The sequence below is a fragment of the Eublepharis macularius genome, chromosome 1 (genome assembly GCF_028583425.1).
Source record: "Eublepharis macularius isolate TG4126 chromosome 1, MPM_Emac_v1.0, whole genome shotgun sequence".
NCBI lineage: Eukaryota > Metazoa > Chordata > Lepidosauria > Squamata > Eublepharidae > Eublepharis > Eublepharis macularius.
In genome coordinates this window covers 72,511,692-72,529,056 of record NC_072790.1, presented here as the reverse complement: position 1 = coordinate 72,529,056, position 17,365 = coordinate 72,511,692, and the positions used below count along the sequence as shown (strand labels likewise).

General features: G+C 41.9%; 1 protein-coding gene across 1 annotated transcript in view; it reads left to right on the top strand.

Annotated features, from left to right (window-relative positions):
- Positions 1 to 15,598, top strand: part of ASRGL1 (asparaginase and isoaspartyl peptidase 1) — a 43,131-nt gene extending 27,533 nt beyond the window's left edge. Inside the window, exons 6-7 of the mRNA XM_055001307.1 lie at positions 412 to 522; positions 13,790 to 15,598. Coding sequence (XP_054857282.1) covers positions 412 to 522; positions 13,790 to 14,019 — 341 coding nt within the window. The 3' untranslated portion in view covers positions 14,020 to 15,598. The remainder of the gene's footprint in view (positions 1 to 411; positions 523 to 13,789) is intronic.
- The last annotated feature ends 1,767 nt before the right edge of the window (positions 15,599 to 17,365 follow it).

Genomic DNA, 17,365 nt, shown 5'->3' with positions numbered 1-17,365 from the left:
ATTTCTGTTCCTGGTTTGGCTTTTATGTATTCTCCTGCAGTAATAAATTGGCTTCCAGTATTCCAGCTGCTTGAAACTAATGAGCACTTCATCCCTACCAATTCACGTCTCATCACTGAAATGTACATTCCCCTCTGTCTTCTTGTCCTAAATCCACTGATGTGCATACGTCAGTCTGAGGCTACAAGTCAATCTGGTTCATTAATCTGAAGCGACAAGAGCTACTTTTGTAATTGGCTTTATTTATTTATTTATTTATTTATATCCTGCCCTTCTACAAAACACTCTGCTATACAGATTAAAAGCATGAACAGTTCAAAACAAAAAAGATTATGATTCTGAAACCAATACTATTGGTTTGAGATATGGGATACTGAAAATGTCACCTTTTTGTTTTTATTCTTTTATCAGGAAGTGGAGGTTATGCAGATAACAGTGTCGGTGCCACCTCTACCACTGGTCATGGGGAGAGCATTATGAAAGTGGTTCTAGCCAGGCTTGTCCTTTATCACATGGAACAAGGTAAAGGTTGGCGTTATGCTTGTCTTAAGTTACAGAAAGAATAGGGGTACCATATTTTTACCAATTATTAATGGAACTGGGTTGTTGTCCATTTTTTGTTCCATGCTGAGAACACAGACTGAAGGAGATGCTTGGATATTACTCAAATGTTGAATAGAATTAGAACAAATGGCCATCATATATGTACGTATATGAAGCGCTTAGATATGCTGACATTCAGATACCAGTAATCTTCAGGAGGTTAGCTACAGCTGCAGTCCTGTGCACTTTAACTTGGGATTATCACACTGAACTCACTGGGACACTCTTGAGTAAACCCAACTGTAAATTTAAGGTATTATTTCTCAGATTAGAAGCCATGAGATACAAGCACTTGAGACAATTTTCATACTCCAGGTGACAATGTCCAGATGACATAAAATGGATTTCCCCCTTAGGGCTAGATTTTTTTTGTTACCCCGGATCCAACAATACTAACATCAGCAATGTTGTTTCCATATTAGAAAGCATTTTTTTCAGATAAACGCATCAAAGAGTAGGCTACTTTTAAAAGGACAAATATGGAACTTCCACAATGAAGTCAGTCGGTTTTTCATTCCATATGCATTCAGCTTAATTGACAGGACTCTGTCATTGCTGATGAGCTTTATAAAGCCCTTTTACATCCCAGTGTCCTGATTTCTGTTTAAAACACAGTAATATGAATAAAAGTAAGTGCGCTTATCTGCGTACTGCATATTGAGTAGAAAGCTGGCCGTGATAAACAGCTAGCAACAAGATGCTCATATGATTGTAACATAATCAGGCCACAGATGAACCTGGAGAAGTTTACCTTTGATGTTATCCAAACTCTTGAAATATATTACAAACCATAAAATAATCATTTGGCCTACTTCTCCCAATATACAGATGCAGCAGGCATGGCCACTTTTGAGTGATCATCCTTTGATCATAGTTTAACTTATGTATAACTGCTACCCTGACATGGATAGCTCTGGTTGGTACTTGAATGAGAGATCATCAAGGAAGTCCAGGCTGTCTATGCAGAGGCAGGCAATAGAGAGCCACCTCTGAACATCTCTTGCCATGAAAACCCTGTAGAAGAGAGAACTTTATTGATGTTGTTGTTAATAGTCCACCTTTCTCATTGACATCCAAGGCAGATTATAATAATGCGAGTGAAAACACAATATAAGCAACAACTAGGACATTCACTGAGCAAAGTACAATAATGAACAGCAGTTAGGACATTCAGGGAAACAGGTGGTTGCACAGATATGAGGGTCCAAGGCCATGAAGGGCTTTGAATGTGATAATCATGACCAGGGCCAGATCAAGGGGGGGCAGGGGGGGTAGTCTGCCCCCGGCACCACCAGGGAGGGGGCGCCAGGAGCAACTGCCAGCTACCAGAGGGTGCAGGCAGCAGCGCAGGCAGCCTCACAGCCCCCCGCACTGCTTTTTGCCTGCCCCGCAGGACAAGGGGCGGCTGGCTTGCCGCGCACCCCCTGTCCTGCAGGGCAGGGAAAAGGCAGCGTGGGGGGCTGTGGGGCCGCCCGCACCATTTGCCTGCCCTGCAGGACAGGGGGCGGCCGGCTGCCCTGTCCTGCAGAGCAGGTGAATGGTGTGGGTGGCCGCGCTGCCTTTTGCCTGCCCTGCAGGGCAGGGGGTGCCTGGCAAGCCGGCTGCCCCCTGTCCTGCGGGGCAGGCGAAAGCAGCGCGGGGGGCTGTGAGGCCGCCCACGCCATTCGCCTGCGGGAAGGCAACTGGCGCGGGCGGCTTCCCAGCCCCACATGCTGCCTCCGTTCTGCCTTGTGTGATGACGTCACCGAAGTGACGTCATCACGCAGCACGGGGAACACGCGCGCGCACGCGCACGCGCGCGAGTTAGCCGGCCAAGGGTTGCCCCAGGCGTGGGCAACCCTAGATCTGGTGCTGGTCATGACCTTGAATTGAGCCCTGAAACTGATGGGATGCCAATGGTGTGACTGCAGAATGGGAGCGATATGCATTATCCATCTAGCTCCTAAGAGTAAACAAGTTCCAGCATCCTGTACCAACTGAAATCTCCAAGTCGACTTTCAGGGGAAACCTATGTAGAGTCTCAATATTACTGTGCCATGAATCCAGGTGGCCAGATCAGCCGTGTCAAGGTAGGGGGGCCATCTTCCAGTCTAGTCTGAGTTGTGAAAAGGCCTTTTTTGCAGCTGCATTTACCTGTTTCTCTAGAGCAGTGCTGGTCTCATATAACCCCTAGGTTCTTAACTGAGTCAGCCAGGGTCAACTAAACCCCATCAAAAGTCAGAAGCACAATGTCCTTCAAGATCTCTGCTTTTCCAACCAGCATCTCTCCCATCTTGTCTGGGTTCAGTTTCAATTTGTTTGCTTTCAGCCTGTTGACAACAGCTATCAAGCAGTGACTCAGTACCTTTACTGCATCACCAGGGGATTTGGATAATGAAATATAATGCTGAGTGTCACCTGCATATTGATGACATCCAGTTCCAAAGCTACGAATAAGCTCTTCTAAAGGCTTTACATAGAGGTTGATTAACATGTGGAATACGATTGTGCCCTGTGGAACCCCTCAAAATAATCCCCACACTGAGAATAGCTTGTCTCCAATAGCAACCCTTTGAGTCCATCCCATGAGGAACAATTTAAACTAATCCAAGGAACATCCCAATACCTACTTCTGCCTCCAAACTCCCAAGCAGGATGATATGGCTTACTACATTAAAGGCTGCAGACAGATCCTGGAGGTATAACAATAAAGCATGGCCTTTGTCTACATTCAGGCCGAGGTCATCAGCTAGTGCCACCAGAGCTGTCTCTTTCCCATAGCTTGGCCTAAAACCAGACTGAAAAGGGTCCAAAGCACCAGAGTTGTACAAGAAGGCCTGGCGTTAGTTAGCTATTGCTCTCACAGCCAATTTGCCCAGAAAGGGCAGGTTAGAGACTGGGCGATAATTGGCTTCATCATTTTTGTCTAAGGGTTTTTTTTTTAAGTAATATATGGATGGCCGCCTCTTTGAGAGGCTGAGGGAAGGTGCCTTGAGTTATGATAGACATCAAGGACTCCTTTATGTGGTCTTTGCTAGATTTTAGTAGCCAGGATGGCAAGGATCCAAAGTGCAAGTAGACGCCTTTACAGATGCTAGTATTCTGTCATTATCCGTCACTGTGATTGTGTCAAAATGATTTAGAAATGGACCAGATGTGTGTTAAGCATTTCTTCTGGATTGCCTATATTACAGGTGGCATCCAGATCAGCAAAAAACTTTGCAAAGATGTGGCGGCTAATTGCCTGTTCTTGAACCAGTGAAGACTCGGATTTAGGGGTAAAAAAATGTTGAGATACCTTAAACTGTTGAGATGGATCTGAATGAGCTGAAGCTAATTGGCTGGAGAAAAATGTTTCTTTGCTGCTATCACCATTGTTTCATAAGTCTTCCAATGGGCTTTGTAGTATGCTGTATCAGATTCAGCATGAGTTTTCCACCAGCATATTTTTCCAGACGTCTTCCATTCCTTTTTAGATCACCCAGCTCTGTGGTGAATCATAGGGATGGTTTCTGCTGCAAGGAAGGGAGGGATTAGAGATGGGCACGAACAGAAAAAAAACGAACATGATGTTCGTTGTTTGTTGCCATCCACAAACAGGGACTCATGAACAACCACGAACATGGCCCTGTTCACGAACATGTTCGTAGTTGGCTATTCGTGGGGGCCAGCAGGCTCTCCTCCAGCCATCATCCAAGTCAAGATCCCTACCGCACCACTCCCAGAAACCTTAACTGAGCAGGCATCAGGAAAGGTACCAATAATAAATAATAGCTTGGCCCCAGAGCCTGGCAGCAGCCCTGGAACTTGAAGGGGTAGATCCCTACCGCACCACTCCCAGAAACCCTACCTGAGCAGGCAGCAGGAAAGGTACCAATAATAAATAATAGCTTGGCCCCAGAGCCTGGCAGCAGCCCTGGAACTTGAAGAGGTAGATCCCTAAGGCACCACTTCCAGAAACCTTACCTGAGCAGGCAGCAGGAAAGGTACCAATAATAAATAATAGCTTGGCCCAGAGCCTGGCAGCAGCCCTGGAACTTGAAGGGGTAGATCTCTATCCCACCACACACAAAGGAAATTCAAGCTCCAATGCACTCTATCAAAATGCCAACAGCAGCTCCCTCTCCCTCTCCCTCTCCACTGTCAGCAAACTAAGCCAGAGCTAGGAGCCCCTCTCCCCCTGGTCTTTTCTCCCTTGTAACAAATTTGGAGCTCCACACTTGAAAGGAAGACCTGCCTATCAAGCTAAATTGGGCTTAGATTGGGGTTTCCAGGGCAACAGCAGGAGTTCAGACAGAGTTCAGACAATCCCTGCCTAAGTTGCCAAGGGAATTGATTGCAGGTGCCAGACTGTCTGTCTTGACGAACAGCAACGAACAAGGCTTGCAACGACCACCTGTTCGTTTAGAATGGGGCCTCACGAACAGCTTGTTCGCGAACAGCAGATTAGGCTGTTCGTGGCTTTTTTTGGTTCGTATTGCTGTTCGTGCCTATCTCTAGGAGGGATCAGCAAGGAGCAATCAGTAGCTTCAAGGAGCTTCAGCTTCCATCGCAGCCTCAATAGAGCCTGAGTTGGAATTCGAAAATCCCCCAGTGTGTTTTGGAATCCAGAAGGATCGATGAGCCTTTGTGGGTGGGCCATTTTACCTGGGGCCCCCTTTTGTGGGATACCAGGGCCATATTCACCCTTGACTTCACCAGGTAATGGTCAGTTCATATCAAATATGTATCAAGCATGATATCTTCAAAATCTTTGCATACAACTACCTTAACAAGGATGCTATTTGCCCCTTGGTATTAAACTTTTCATCTTAAAGGGCCTGGCATGTTCAAGTACCATCAGAAATCCAAGTATTAGCAAAAGCTTCTTTTTTTCTCTTTCTGGAACAATTCATACAACTATTTATTTATTTATTTAGAAAATGTTTCTGCTGCCACTCCAGGGAAACTGCTCGAGGAGGCTTACAAAATAATAAAAACATAAAACCCTACAAGCTGTTAATTAAAACTTAGGTTATGAAAACATAAAAGATTGAGCAGCTTAAAATTAACAATTTGCAGGCTAAAAACACATTGTAAAAATGATGGTAAAAGGGTGAGTTAGGGAAACCGAAGTGGTTTGGCCTGGCACCTAATAGAGAGTAATGCAGGCAACCAGGTAAGCCTCAACAGGAAGGGAATTCCACAGGCAAGCTCTGTCTCTGGTTGCCACCTTCCTCACCTCTGAAAGTAGAAGTATAGAACAGAAATACATTATTTTAAATTTAATTTTCATTCTTCATAATGGCAAACTATCATCACTGTATTGAATAGTAAGCTGGATGGTCCAGAGCTATAAACAAAAGCAGCCAAGTCAGGCCATTCACCAGGACTGAATGTGCTCCAGGAGGCTCCAGGAGGCTCAGAATAGCCATTTAAAGGGGGAGGAAAGGGGCGGGGGGGTAAACTTAAAATTATACAATAATTTTCTGCATTGATTTTTTCAAAAAATTTCAAAGATGTATTGCCTTTTCTTTTTATTTGGCAAGATTTATATCTTGATAATGAACACAATCTGAAGACGCTTTCCTTTTTAAAATTCAGAGTGGGGCTCATTAACTATTTGGAGCTCTGCTTTTAATTTTTAATAAGAAATATAGTATGCATTTGTAACCCCCTCCCGGAAGAAGGGCATTTAATTTCGGGATGATATTGAAACTGTATACCAATTTCTAGGTGGCCTTCACGATCCCTGAAGAAATTAGAGGTAACTTTCCCCAGATATTTGTTTACTTAAAAATAAAACATTAATTTTGTGGATATGATTTCTTTGTAAATGAATTTGTAGTTTTGAAAATTGTTACAGGCTTTGATGAATATTTGAGCCTTGATTTTTGCATTTTTAAATCTGTCTTAAAAAAATAATTTAAAACAGTATAATAAATAAAAATATACTCCTTGACCTCCATTAGGGATGACCCAGATGAATAGTAATGCTTCTGCATTTCTTTCACGTGGTCATCTGTGATTTGCTTTCACTTGCCTTCTGCTACTGTGACTACATAGGGAAGAGGAATGATCAAGTGGCAGGGTAGGCTCCAAGCTGGATCAGGCCCTCTAAACCAATTTTGTCCATCAAATTTTAATCTTGATATGTTAAAAAGTTCCCCTGCTCATTTATCTGAAAAATATTTTTTTAAAACAAAGGAAACGAGATTCCACGCTTTAATGCTAGTTCTCTGATGGGTTTTATATGTAAATCCTGTACATTTGAATGGTTCGGTACTGGTGTGAGATGGTGCTAACTGTATGAAGGAGCCATTCTTTACTTGTAACAGAGTTAGTCTCGGCAGTAAACTATATTTCTGCTCCACTGTCTGGAAAAGAAAGTCGCCTGTGAGAATACAGATGTTTGTCATCTTTGATGTTTAAGTAAGACTAAGTAAGTAGAAAATGAGCTTATCAGATTGCCCACAATAGCAGGATATCTCCCGGACAACAACACCCCTCTTCGCTCCAGTAGGAGAAAAATTGTGGTGGGAAGAAATGTCATGTAACATCACAGCATCACTTCTGGTTCTTCCCAGAAGTGATATCACAATGCTCTAGGAATTCTATGTTTTTAAGATAAAGAATTCCTAGACAGTCATGAAGTAACTTCTGAGTACAACTGGAAATGACATTGGAACATCATGCAACACCTCTTCACTCCCGCCCATTTTTGTTTCCGCTGGAGCAAAGAGGTCGTCTAGCAGTGGTAAAAAGAAAGTACATAAATGTCTCAATATATGGGATTCCAACAGATCTCACAATCACTATATTACTATATTATATTGATCCTATCTTTTGTGTACAAACATGATTCCAGTTTGCATAGCAGTTCCTCCATATGAATGCAACTGTGTGCAGGCTTGATGTGATGACATGGAGGCTGTATCTTGGAGCTGCCACCCATGGACCAACCTTCCTAAAAATTTGCTCTGGAATGTTTCATTTTGGTGTTATTGGGCCTATGCTTTATTGAGGTAACAAGAACAAAACACATCGCCTCATTCTTAATTTTGGAATGTGTTTGCCCATTTCAGGATCATTCTATCGCCAGCATAGGCCTCCACCCACCAGTTCCTCCCGAATCAGTCTACTCCGTTCAGATCATAGTATATCACAAGTGAAGAGCAGGTGCTCCACTTAAGGGTATAAACTGAATGATCCTTTTTGCTGTAGTTGGAATGTATAAGCGTTATGATGGCAGCTGTTGCCTAGATGAAAATATCCTTCCTGTTAGTGTTTGGAAATGCTGGGACTTCAGTTTCTAAGCATGAGAATAGTTTCCATTCAAGGGTATTTGGGTTTCATTTTTATGCAGATGAAAGGCAAAATCTTACGTCTCTCTGTGTTGCTATTTCACATCTGATGCATCCTGAATATTCATACCAAATGATATTCCATATCTTGAATTGAGTCTGTTTGTGAGGCTGCTTGCTGAACAGAAAGGAATACTTTAAAAATTTTTACTTAACAGTGTTTAATATTTCCTTTTAAATTAATTTTTAAAATCCCTCTTCTTTAGACACTGATGTCTTTGATACTCACTATCTATGTGTAATTTAACCATTTTAAAATCCTTGGTTTATGAAGTTTACTTATTTTATTTTTATTTATTTATGTTATTTATAGTACACCTTTCTCACTGAGACTCAAGGTGAATTACATAGTGTAAGTCAATACGATGAACAGCTGGGACATTCTGTAGACAATGCAAATTTGCAGAAATTAGAAATCAGATATAGAGCTGAAACAAAGCATAATAAGTAAGTGAACATGACATATTAAACAGCACAGAAGCCAACCAGTAGGAGCATACTTGCAGCAATAGAGATTATATAGCAGTATCATCTATAGTCCCCAACTCCTTAGCATCAGACCTATTTGAACCATTTCCCTGCAGTACAGCCCTCCTACCTGTGTAAAAAAGATGGGTAGAATAACTTAGTTTTACACGGTTTGCAGAAAGCCTGAAGTGTAAGAGCCCTCTTCACCTCATTAGACAGGGTCTAAGATGGGGTCCACAACAGAGAACATGTATGTACAGGCAGTTGATTTTGCCCATTTGTACCTGCAGAAGGCCTGATCAGATAAGTGAAGCTGCTATGGTGGAACTTAGGGAGATAGTCCTGCGGATATAAGGGATCAAACTGGTGAAGAGTGTATTATGGTAGTATAGTCTCAATGTTACTGTGGTGTGGATCCAGGCGGCCAGATTGCTTTTTTGTGTGTAGCTGCATTAACTTGCTTCTGTAGCAGCAATGTTGGATCCAGCATAATCCCTAGGGTCTTAACTGGGTCTTCAAGGGTCAATTGAACCCCACTGAAAGAGAAGAATCATAATGCTGGAAGCGTTCTTACAGACCATCTAATCCAACCTTCTGCCCAATGCAAGTACAACTTAAAGCATCTCCAGTAAATATTCATCCAGCCCCTCCTTGAAGATTGCCAATGAGGGGGAACCTACTACATCCCTAGACAGCCAATTCTACTGTTGAATTAATCTTAACTAGAGGTGGGGCATGAACCGGGGAAATGGTGGTTTGTTGCAGTTCATGGTTCATTGCATTTCACGAACCACGAACTGGCATGAAATTGCCTGGTTTGTGAACCGATTCATTTGGTTCTGGGTTTGTCACTTATGGGACAGCAAAAGGTCTGCAGAAAGTGCCCCGCGTGTGCGCCCTGGAGCCGGCCTGGTGACGTCACTTCCAGAAGTGATGTTGCTGCGCCAGTTGGGAGTGTGCACAGAGCGATCAGTGGATGAGGGGGCAAATCCTACTGTTGAACTGAAAAATGAACCACCCTAAAAGTCATCATAGTTCATCAAAAATGTTCCCCAACAAACTGTTGGTTCGTGAACCTCGAACCAGCGTGGTTCGTGAAAAACTTTGATTCGTATTTTGGTTCGTGCCTATCTCTATTCTTAACATGAAGAAGTTTTTCCTAATGTCCAACCAGTACCTTCCTTCTTGTAGTTTAAACCCATTATTGCAAGTCCTATCCTCTGTTGCCAACAGGAACAGCTCCCTCCTAGCCCCTAAGTGACAGCCTTTTACATACTTTTAGACAGCAATTGTGTCTCCCCTCAATTTTCTCTTCTTCATACAAAACATTCCGGAGTCCCTCAGTCTTTACTTGTAGAGATTGGTCGCCAGGCCCCTGATTATCCTGGTTGCTCTTCTCTACACCCATTCCAATTTGTCCACATCCTTTTTGAAATGAGGCCTCCAGAACTACACCCAATACTCCAGTTGGGGTCTGACCAACGCAGTATATAGTGGGACAATGACATCCTGTGATTTGGCTGTTATGCCTTCATTAATTCACCCCAGGATTGAATTTGCCTTTTTTGCTGCTGCATCACAGACTGCTTATATTTTGCTTCCCATCCACCTGTACCCCCCCAAGATCTTGTTCACATACACTGCTACCTAAAAAAGTATCCCTCATCTAGTATGCATGCTTTGCATTTTTGTTACCCAAGTGGAGAACCTGGCAGATGTTAAATCACATCTTTTCCAGCGTGTTCACTTTTCCAGTGTGTTCAGATCTTGTTGAATTCTATCCCTATCTTCAAGGGTGTTTGCTACTCCTCCCAGTTTGGTGTCATCTACAAATATTATGAGTAATTCATTATAATTCCTCCACACTCTCGTCCAGATCATTTATAAAAATACTGAAAAGCACTGGGCCCAGAACTGAGCCCTGCGGCACTCCACTGCCATTGACAACTACTCTTTGGGTACAGATATCCAACCAGTTCCCTACCCATCTAACTATACTAGAGTCTAGTCCACTGTCCTCCAGTTTACCCATCAGAACATCATAAGGAACCTTGTCAAAAGCTTTACTGAAATCCAGATATACTACATGAACAGAATTCCTGCAATCAAGTAAGCCTGTCACGCAGTCATAGAAGGAGATGAGGTTGGTCTGGCAAGAGCTGTTGGGCACAAATCCGTGCTGACTTCCCTGTATCAACATTTTGGCCATCAGGTGCTTGCAGGCTGACACCTTTAATATGTCCTTCAAGATGCCTTCCTTCTCAACCAGCATCATTTCCATTTTGTCTGGGTTCACTTTCAATTTGTTCATTTTCAGCCATTTGACCACAGCTGTCAGGCAGCAACTCAGGTTCTCTACTGCATCGCCAGGGGATTTGGATAGCGAGATATAGAGCATACTGATGGCATCCAGTTCCATAGCTATGAATTATTTCTCCTAAAGGCTTTACATAGAGGATTAAAAACATGGGGAGAAAGATTGTACCATGTGGAACAATACAGTATGATTCATAAACTGCAAATAGTTCATCTCCAACTGCAACCCTTTGAGTCCGTTCCATGAAGAATAATTTAAATGAGTCCAAGGCACATCTTTGATATCTGCTTCTATCTCCAAATGCCTCAATGGGATGGCATGATCTATTATATCAAAAGTTGCCAATAGATCCAGTTGAAACAACAAAGAAGCATGGCCTTTGTCTACATTCAGACAGAGGTCATTAACAAAAGCTACCAGGCCTGTATCCATCTCATAGTCCAGCCTTGTTACCAGAATTGGTCTCCAATTTGTGGGAGAATTAGCAAGCAGGGAAGACAGCTTATGCAAGAGGCCGGTAACCGCAGGGATCGAATCACCAATTTCTACAGGGTCCCCTCCTTTATAACAAATGAGGCTGGTACTTAAAGTCCAACAACAACTTTTATTAAAGAACAAGATTTCATGCACATATACACACAGAGTTATGGGGTAGAATGGTTACACACATGCACACAGAGTCCTAGGAAGCTTAGACAGAGGTTGGGAATAGAGAGAGGGAGCAAATATCCGACCTATCCGACGAGCAGGGAAGTCCGCAGAGGGAGAGCTTCAAACGCCAGCGTTTTCGGCCAAGGGAACAAGAGGCTTAGGGTAAACCTCAAGGGAACAGCGCTTTGGATCCGGTAAGTGTGTACGAAGAGAGAGAGGCTTAGGGAAGTGACCCTAAGGAAGCAGCCAGGAAGCATGCACAATTTGAATGAGCCACGGCACTACTCTTATAGAGTAAAACGTGCCCTGAGGTGGGAGAACCCACCTAGCTGTTAGAACAAAGACTCCAATGGTCAGTTCCTGGGTTTGACAAAGGGTTTGATTACTTTGATGGGTAGCTGCCAGGGCATGTGAAAGCAAATGCAAAATTTGTTCTAGTTCTGCACAAAAGGGATAGTTTGTTAGTGAAGTCCACTGGAGCTAAGTTGATAAATTTAGGTGGGGACTGTACTTTCCGAGGAACAACTGTACATACTTATGAATGTCATTTGATTAGCTCCTCAATCAAGGACAGGAGATCTCATCATGGAAGGAGGGAAAGGAATGTGCGAAGTGGGAATGACTCTGCGAGACCTTTATTGCACTGGATTCCTTATGGGCTGAGGTGACTGCAAATCCAATCACTTCTAATCACTCCACATTCCTCTGCAGCATTCCATACATGCCGGGGTCTCCCGGGCGGGACTCAGCAACTGTTGGAGGTCCTCTGGCTGCAATACAAACTGCCATGTTAAATCCAGAGGCCTGGTGATTTTTAATGTCACACGTGGCCATGTTAAAATGGTTATTAAAGATGGTGGAGACCGGGCCGATTGTTTACAGCCTAGGGATGCCAGATACCCTGGAGCCCAACCTGGAGGATGGGGGGGGCACCAGGAGGGAGTACCACTTTAGCCCTTCCTTGTCACACTGGGAATAATGCCATTTACAGCATGACAAGGAAAAGCTCCAGAGAGAGATCCCACTCACTCCAAAGCTCCTGGGCTCATTCCCCGCACTTTCCTCCCCACCAGCCAGGTGAGTGGGGTGAGGGATGGAGGCTGGGAGTGGGAGATACCCCGCTCCCACCAGGGAACTGATAACCCTAGTTCAGCCTGAAACCAGACTGGAAAGGGTCCAGAACACAAGTGCTATCCAAGAAGACCTGGAGGTGGACTGCTAAGGCTCTATCAATCATTTTGCCTAGAAAGAGCAGATTAGAGACTGGACAATAATTGGACACATCATTTTTGTCTAGGGATGTTTTGTTTTGTTTTTAATAGTGGGTGAATAACCATCCATTCGAGTGACTGAGGGAAGGTGCTTTGAATTAGTGACTGATTTTATGATAACTGTGACAAGAATTACCACAATGATACTTTGATGGATATCAGTGTTCAGTAGCATCCTAAATCCTAGTGGCAAGCCATGTACTGTCAGGGTTTAATTTTGAGGCAAAGGTCCATGATGACTTTAGCTCACAGGCTCAGCAGGGGCCCTCCAAAGTAGGCTGTAGCTTTGGATCTGAAGTCAGCATTACCATCCCTGTAAGCTTTTAAGTCCAGAATCTAAAATGACCTAACCACTAAATTCATTAAAAATCACTGTGTGCAAGGAAACACTGAAGCAAACTGGAAAAAATTGCAAACACATGTTACTGTAGCTGTATATGGAACTCCGGTTGTGTTACCATTCTACAGTACACTTATTATGCCTGTTCATTATATGCATAATTTCCTTTCTTGCTTTTTAATACAAAATAGAAAGTCGTTTGTCGTATTCTGTCTTTCATTAGAACAGCTGGCTAGTGGAATATTGTTATAGGACGGCTGTGGAATCTCCTCCATTTGGAGGCAGTTACGAAATGGCTTGAGCAATGATTGCCAGGAGTGAGTTAGGTTTAGTAAAACATAGCTAGAGGTTGGACTACAGTTGATTTTACAAACAGGTGTGATACATTGAAAATAGGTTTGCTATTACTCCCATAGGAGCTGAGCAGGAACTCTGTGCTAATTGTATTGGCTGTGATCCAAGGAGCTACCTAGGCCCATGCAAGCAGCTTGTGCTAGCCCAGTGGAATGTTTTTACTCTGAACAGCTGACTCCCATGCTAGATCCCAAATGGCTTTTGAAACTCTTCTCAGTTTCAAAAGAAGTGTGCTATGTTGCATAAGGGAATGAATGCTGAGTGAGGAAAAAACAAGTCTAACGCCTCCTTACGGGACTAGACACACAATTCTTGGGATCCTTCTTTAAGAGGTTTATTGATCTTGTAAGATCTTACTGATCTTATTTCTGAATGTTAACTTCTACAAAAGACTGTTGTTGGCTAATATGACAGGATGCAAACTTTAAAATTATGTAATTTTTCATATATTCTAATTTTTCAGGGAAGTCGCCGGAAGATGCTGCTGACATTGCCTTAGATTGCATGAAAACAAGAGTTGGTGGGTTGGGTGGGGTTATTGTGATCAGCCGTTCAGGAGACTGGGCTGCAAGGTTCTCCACCAAGCAGATGGCCTGGGCCACAGTAAAGGATGACCTGCTGCAGTGTGGCGTTTATGCTGGGGAGAGGCATAAGGAATCTGCCGAAGAAGCCCTTAGCACCATGGGATCCTGAGCATAAGGGAAGGACGAGGAGGCTGTACAGGATAAAGATCAAACACCCTCACTGGGAAGCAAATCTGTTGTCCCCGTTTTGAAAGGACAACCCCTTCATCCAGTTCAGTCGAGATAACATGTAGTGGGTCTAGGAAATTAAGAGTACAGAAAAGTGGCTGCATACTGCATCATTATAGCATCATTATAGCAATGATACATCGCTGTTCTTCAGGATCAGTGTCTTGAAGGCAACTTCTCACTTTATGTGATTGTTATGATAAACCTAGAATTCACATTTTTACTACTAGTTTAGGTGTGCACTTGAATCCTGACTGAAAGATTTCTCATGATTTATCATCTGTGCTTTGTGTATCCTGCTGCAGAACAAAGGAAAACTAGCCTAGAAACCACTGACTTGTGATTTTACTGGTTTCTGGTCACATAACACTTTTACAATGTAGTAGAGGAAAAAATAGTATGAAAGCAGCCTCTGGGCATTGTAGTCAATCACCTGGAGGATCACAATAGAAATGAATAAACATACTGTGTGGTAAATTGTCTTTCATCTTGGCATGCACATCTTTAGATGATGTGTTCTCATGTATTTTAAGAAGAGAAATGCAGGCCCTCATTTCTACATATGTAATGATAAAACCCTGGCTATTTTGGTGATGATGGAGAGATGAATACCTGACTAATCGTACCATGCTCTTCAGATTTTATTCTCTTTATGTGGGCTGTTTGCCACCACTGATTCCTGCCAGATAAATATTCCAAAATGGGAGGACTTCGACCTAAAATATTACTAGGATATTGACAATTTGCTTGCAGAAAATGGTAATTTGTGAGGTTGTGGGGGAATGAATATAAATTCCAAGATCTCTTAGTTAGGGAAGCATACAAAGAACACAATTTTTTTTAATATACTGTATTTTAAAATCCATCTCTTAGAGATTGTATGACAAAGTCAGAGGTTGTAATGACCAACATTTGGTTTTAATAACAATTTACTATATATAAATAAGCAGCTATCTAATTGCAGTGATTATTAATTAAAAAAAAGTTTCCCTGTATAAAGTTACAGTCATGTTCTATGGAAAGGCATTTTTGAGATCCTTTTATTATTTTCAAAGAACAGAACAATAAGGTACACTTCTGTGCTTAACTATGTACAAGATCGAGGCAAAAAGCAAAATGTATAAATAAAAAGAAACACCTACCTTATATCCAGATTGATCTGGGGCCTAGCACAAATCCTAATTACTGTTGAGGATTGTGGCAAAACTGGAAGTCTTGTCTGGCTAACTTGCACTGTTCTAATTGGTTGATCACAAAGTACAACAGAAAGTTACAAATGAAATTTCTGATAGCCGTATAATATTTGAAAGGGAGATGTTTCACTTTTAGGCAACTTATTTGCATTTTATTCCATTATTTTATGTATTATTTTCATATTAATACAATTCAGTAATGTAGGTCATAGTTAGATATTGCTTTGGCCTCATTCCTTCAATCTGGGAAATAATCAATGGAATCAATGGTTTACCAATGTAGAATATGCTTTTTATGAATAATCCCAATAAAATCTACACACTTTATGACATATTACTCACGTATACTTTTTATTGCTCAAAGTGAACAAGTCAGGTTTGTCGTAACCAACATATAGATGTAGCAAGCTACTACCCTTTGTCACATCATAAACATATAAAGAACATTGCAATTAAAACAGACCAAATGTATTAAGTACAAAAGCTTGGAGAAGCTGCCCAGCATTAGGTGCTCATTCATTTTGGTTACAGCATTTATTTTGAGTCTATAAAAATTTCCATTTTAAACTTAAAGAGATCTTTAATAGCGGAAACAACAGTGCCAGCCATTAATTCTCACCTCAAAAGTAAGTGAGGACAACACCATATTGTAGAGCAGGTTTCTCTATCCTCTCACTTGTTCCATTATCAAGGAGTGTCAACCTATTGTGTGCCTGAAGGCGTGCTGTTGAGTTATGTAGTAAATAAACATGACTTCCTGTCTCCAACAGGGCAGTGATTCTAGTTATGCCTTTCATGAACCAGCCCTATCAAACGCCTCTTTTCAAAGCAACCACATCCTGACAAATCACAATGCCATATAAATTTCTAGGATTGGCCATCACTTACACACAGTTATTTTGGCAGCAATCCAGGTTATTAGCAAGACTTGGGGCTTTTTGGTTTGACTTGCTGATCTAACATGCCTGACATTTTTTAAGGCTGATCTTTCTGTCCAACTTACTCACTATGCCTGAATTCATACCAAAGCTTAGATCACAATCCTGAGAATTTCATTACTAGCTCACTATACCCATTGAAACTTTTATAATTCATTCTTTCTGAGCAGTAGCCTTTCCACTCTTAAATGACAAATTATTTTTAAAACTTTGAAAAGTTTCAAAACATGTTTAGATTTTGCCGGGGAGGTGTGTGTGTGTGTGGGGGGGATCTGTACAGTTGTGCATTACAGCATATTTCAGCAACAGCTTTTGTAGAACAATGCCTCATGTCAGCACATAAAATTCAGACTATATACATGTTGCTTTCAGATAGTTAGTTGCTGCATTGTTTTATGGATACAGGAGGAGTCCCAAATCACCCCAAAGAATACTTGAGAATGTCCAGGTCTGTGTTATTTATATTATGTCAGAATACATTAGGACCTTGGATCCTTGCGGAGACCATAAAATTAATAAATAGTTTCTAGTTTAGCACAGGAGTGACCCAGATTTCTACACATTGAACAGGGCAGAGCAAATGGGAACAAAAATCCTGTGTAAACTTTTTGATGTATCCTGCCAGTTTCCTGTTTTTTTTCTATAGTTCCCAAACCAATTTATCGCCAAGTTAATTAGGTGATAACATAGGGCGTGTATTGTTTAAAAGTCATAAGGAGCCACAACTCAAGCATTCTAGGATTACCCTTTAAATTAATCATCTAGACATAAAGTTTCTGCTTCAGAATCTGTATGATTCACTGCAAGTCTTCCTCTTCTGAGGCATTGGCTTTTCTCAGAGTTCTTTTTTTTTTTTTTTTGAAAAATTTTTATTGGGTTAGAATCCATTATTTCCACATTTACATTCAATTTTCCCCAATTTTTTCATCTCTAACCCCCTCCCTTTCCCCCCCCTTTTTGTTGACTTCCAACAGCTTTCCAACCCTTTGTCCCCTTTCCCTTACTTTTATTAGCTTCCTCTATCTAAAACAAATATATATTTTCCATTATTCTAAGCAGTACATCCTTAACTATTTTTAACATTATATGCCCAAACTGTAAGCCTTTGTTTCCATCTTAGATAAACAATTTATCCCAATTTTTCAATTTCAGGTAT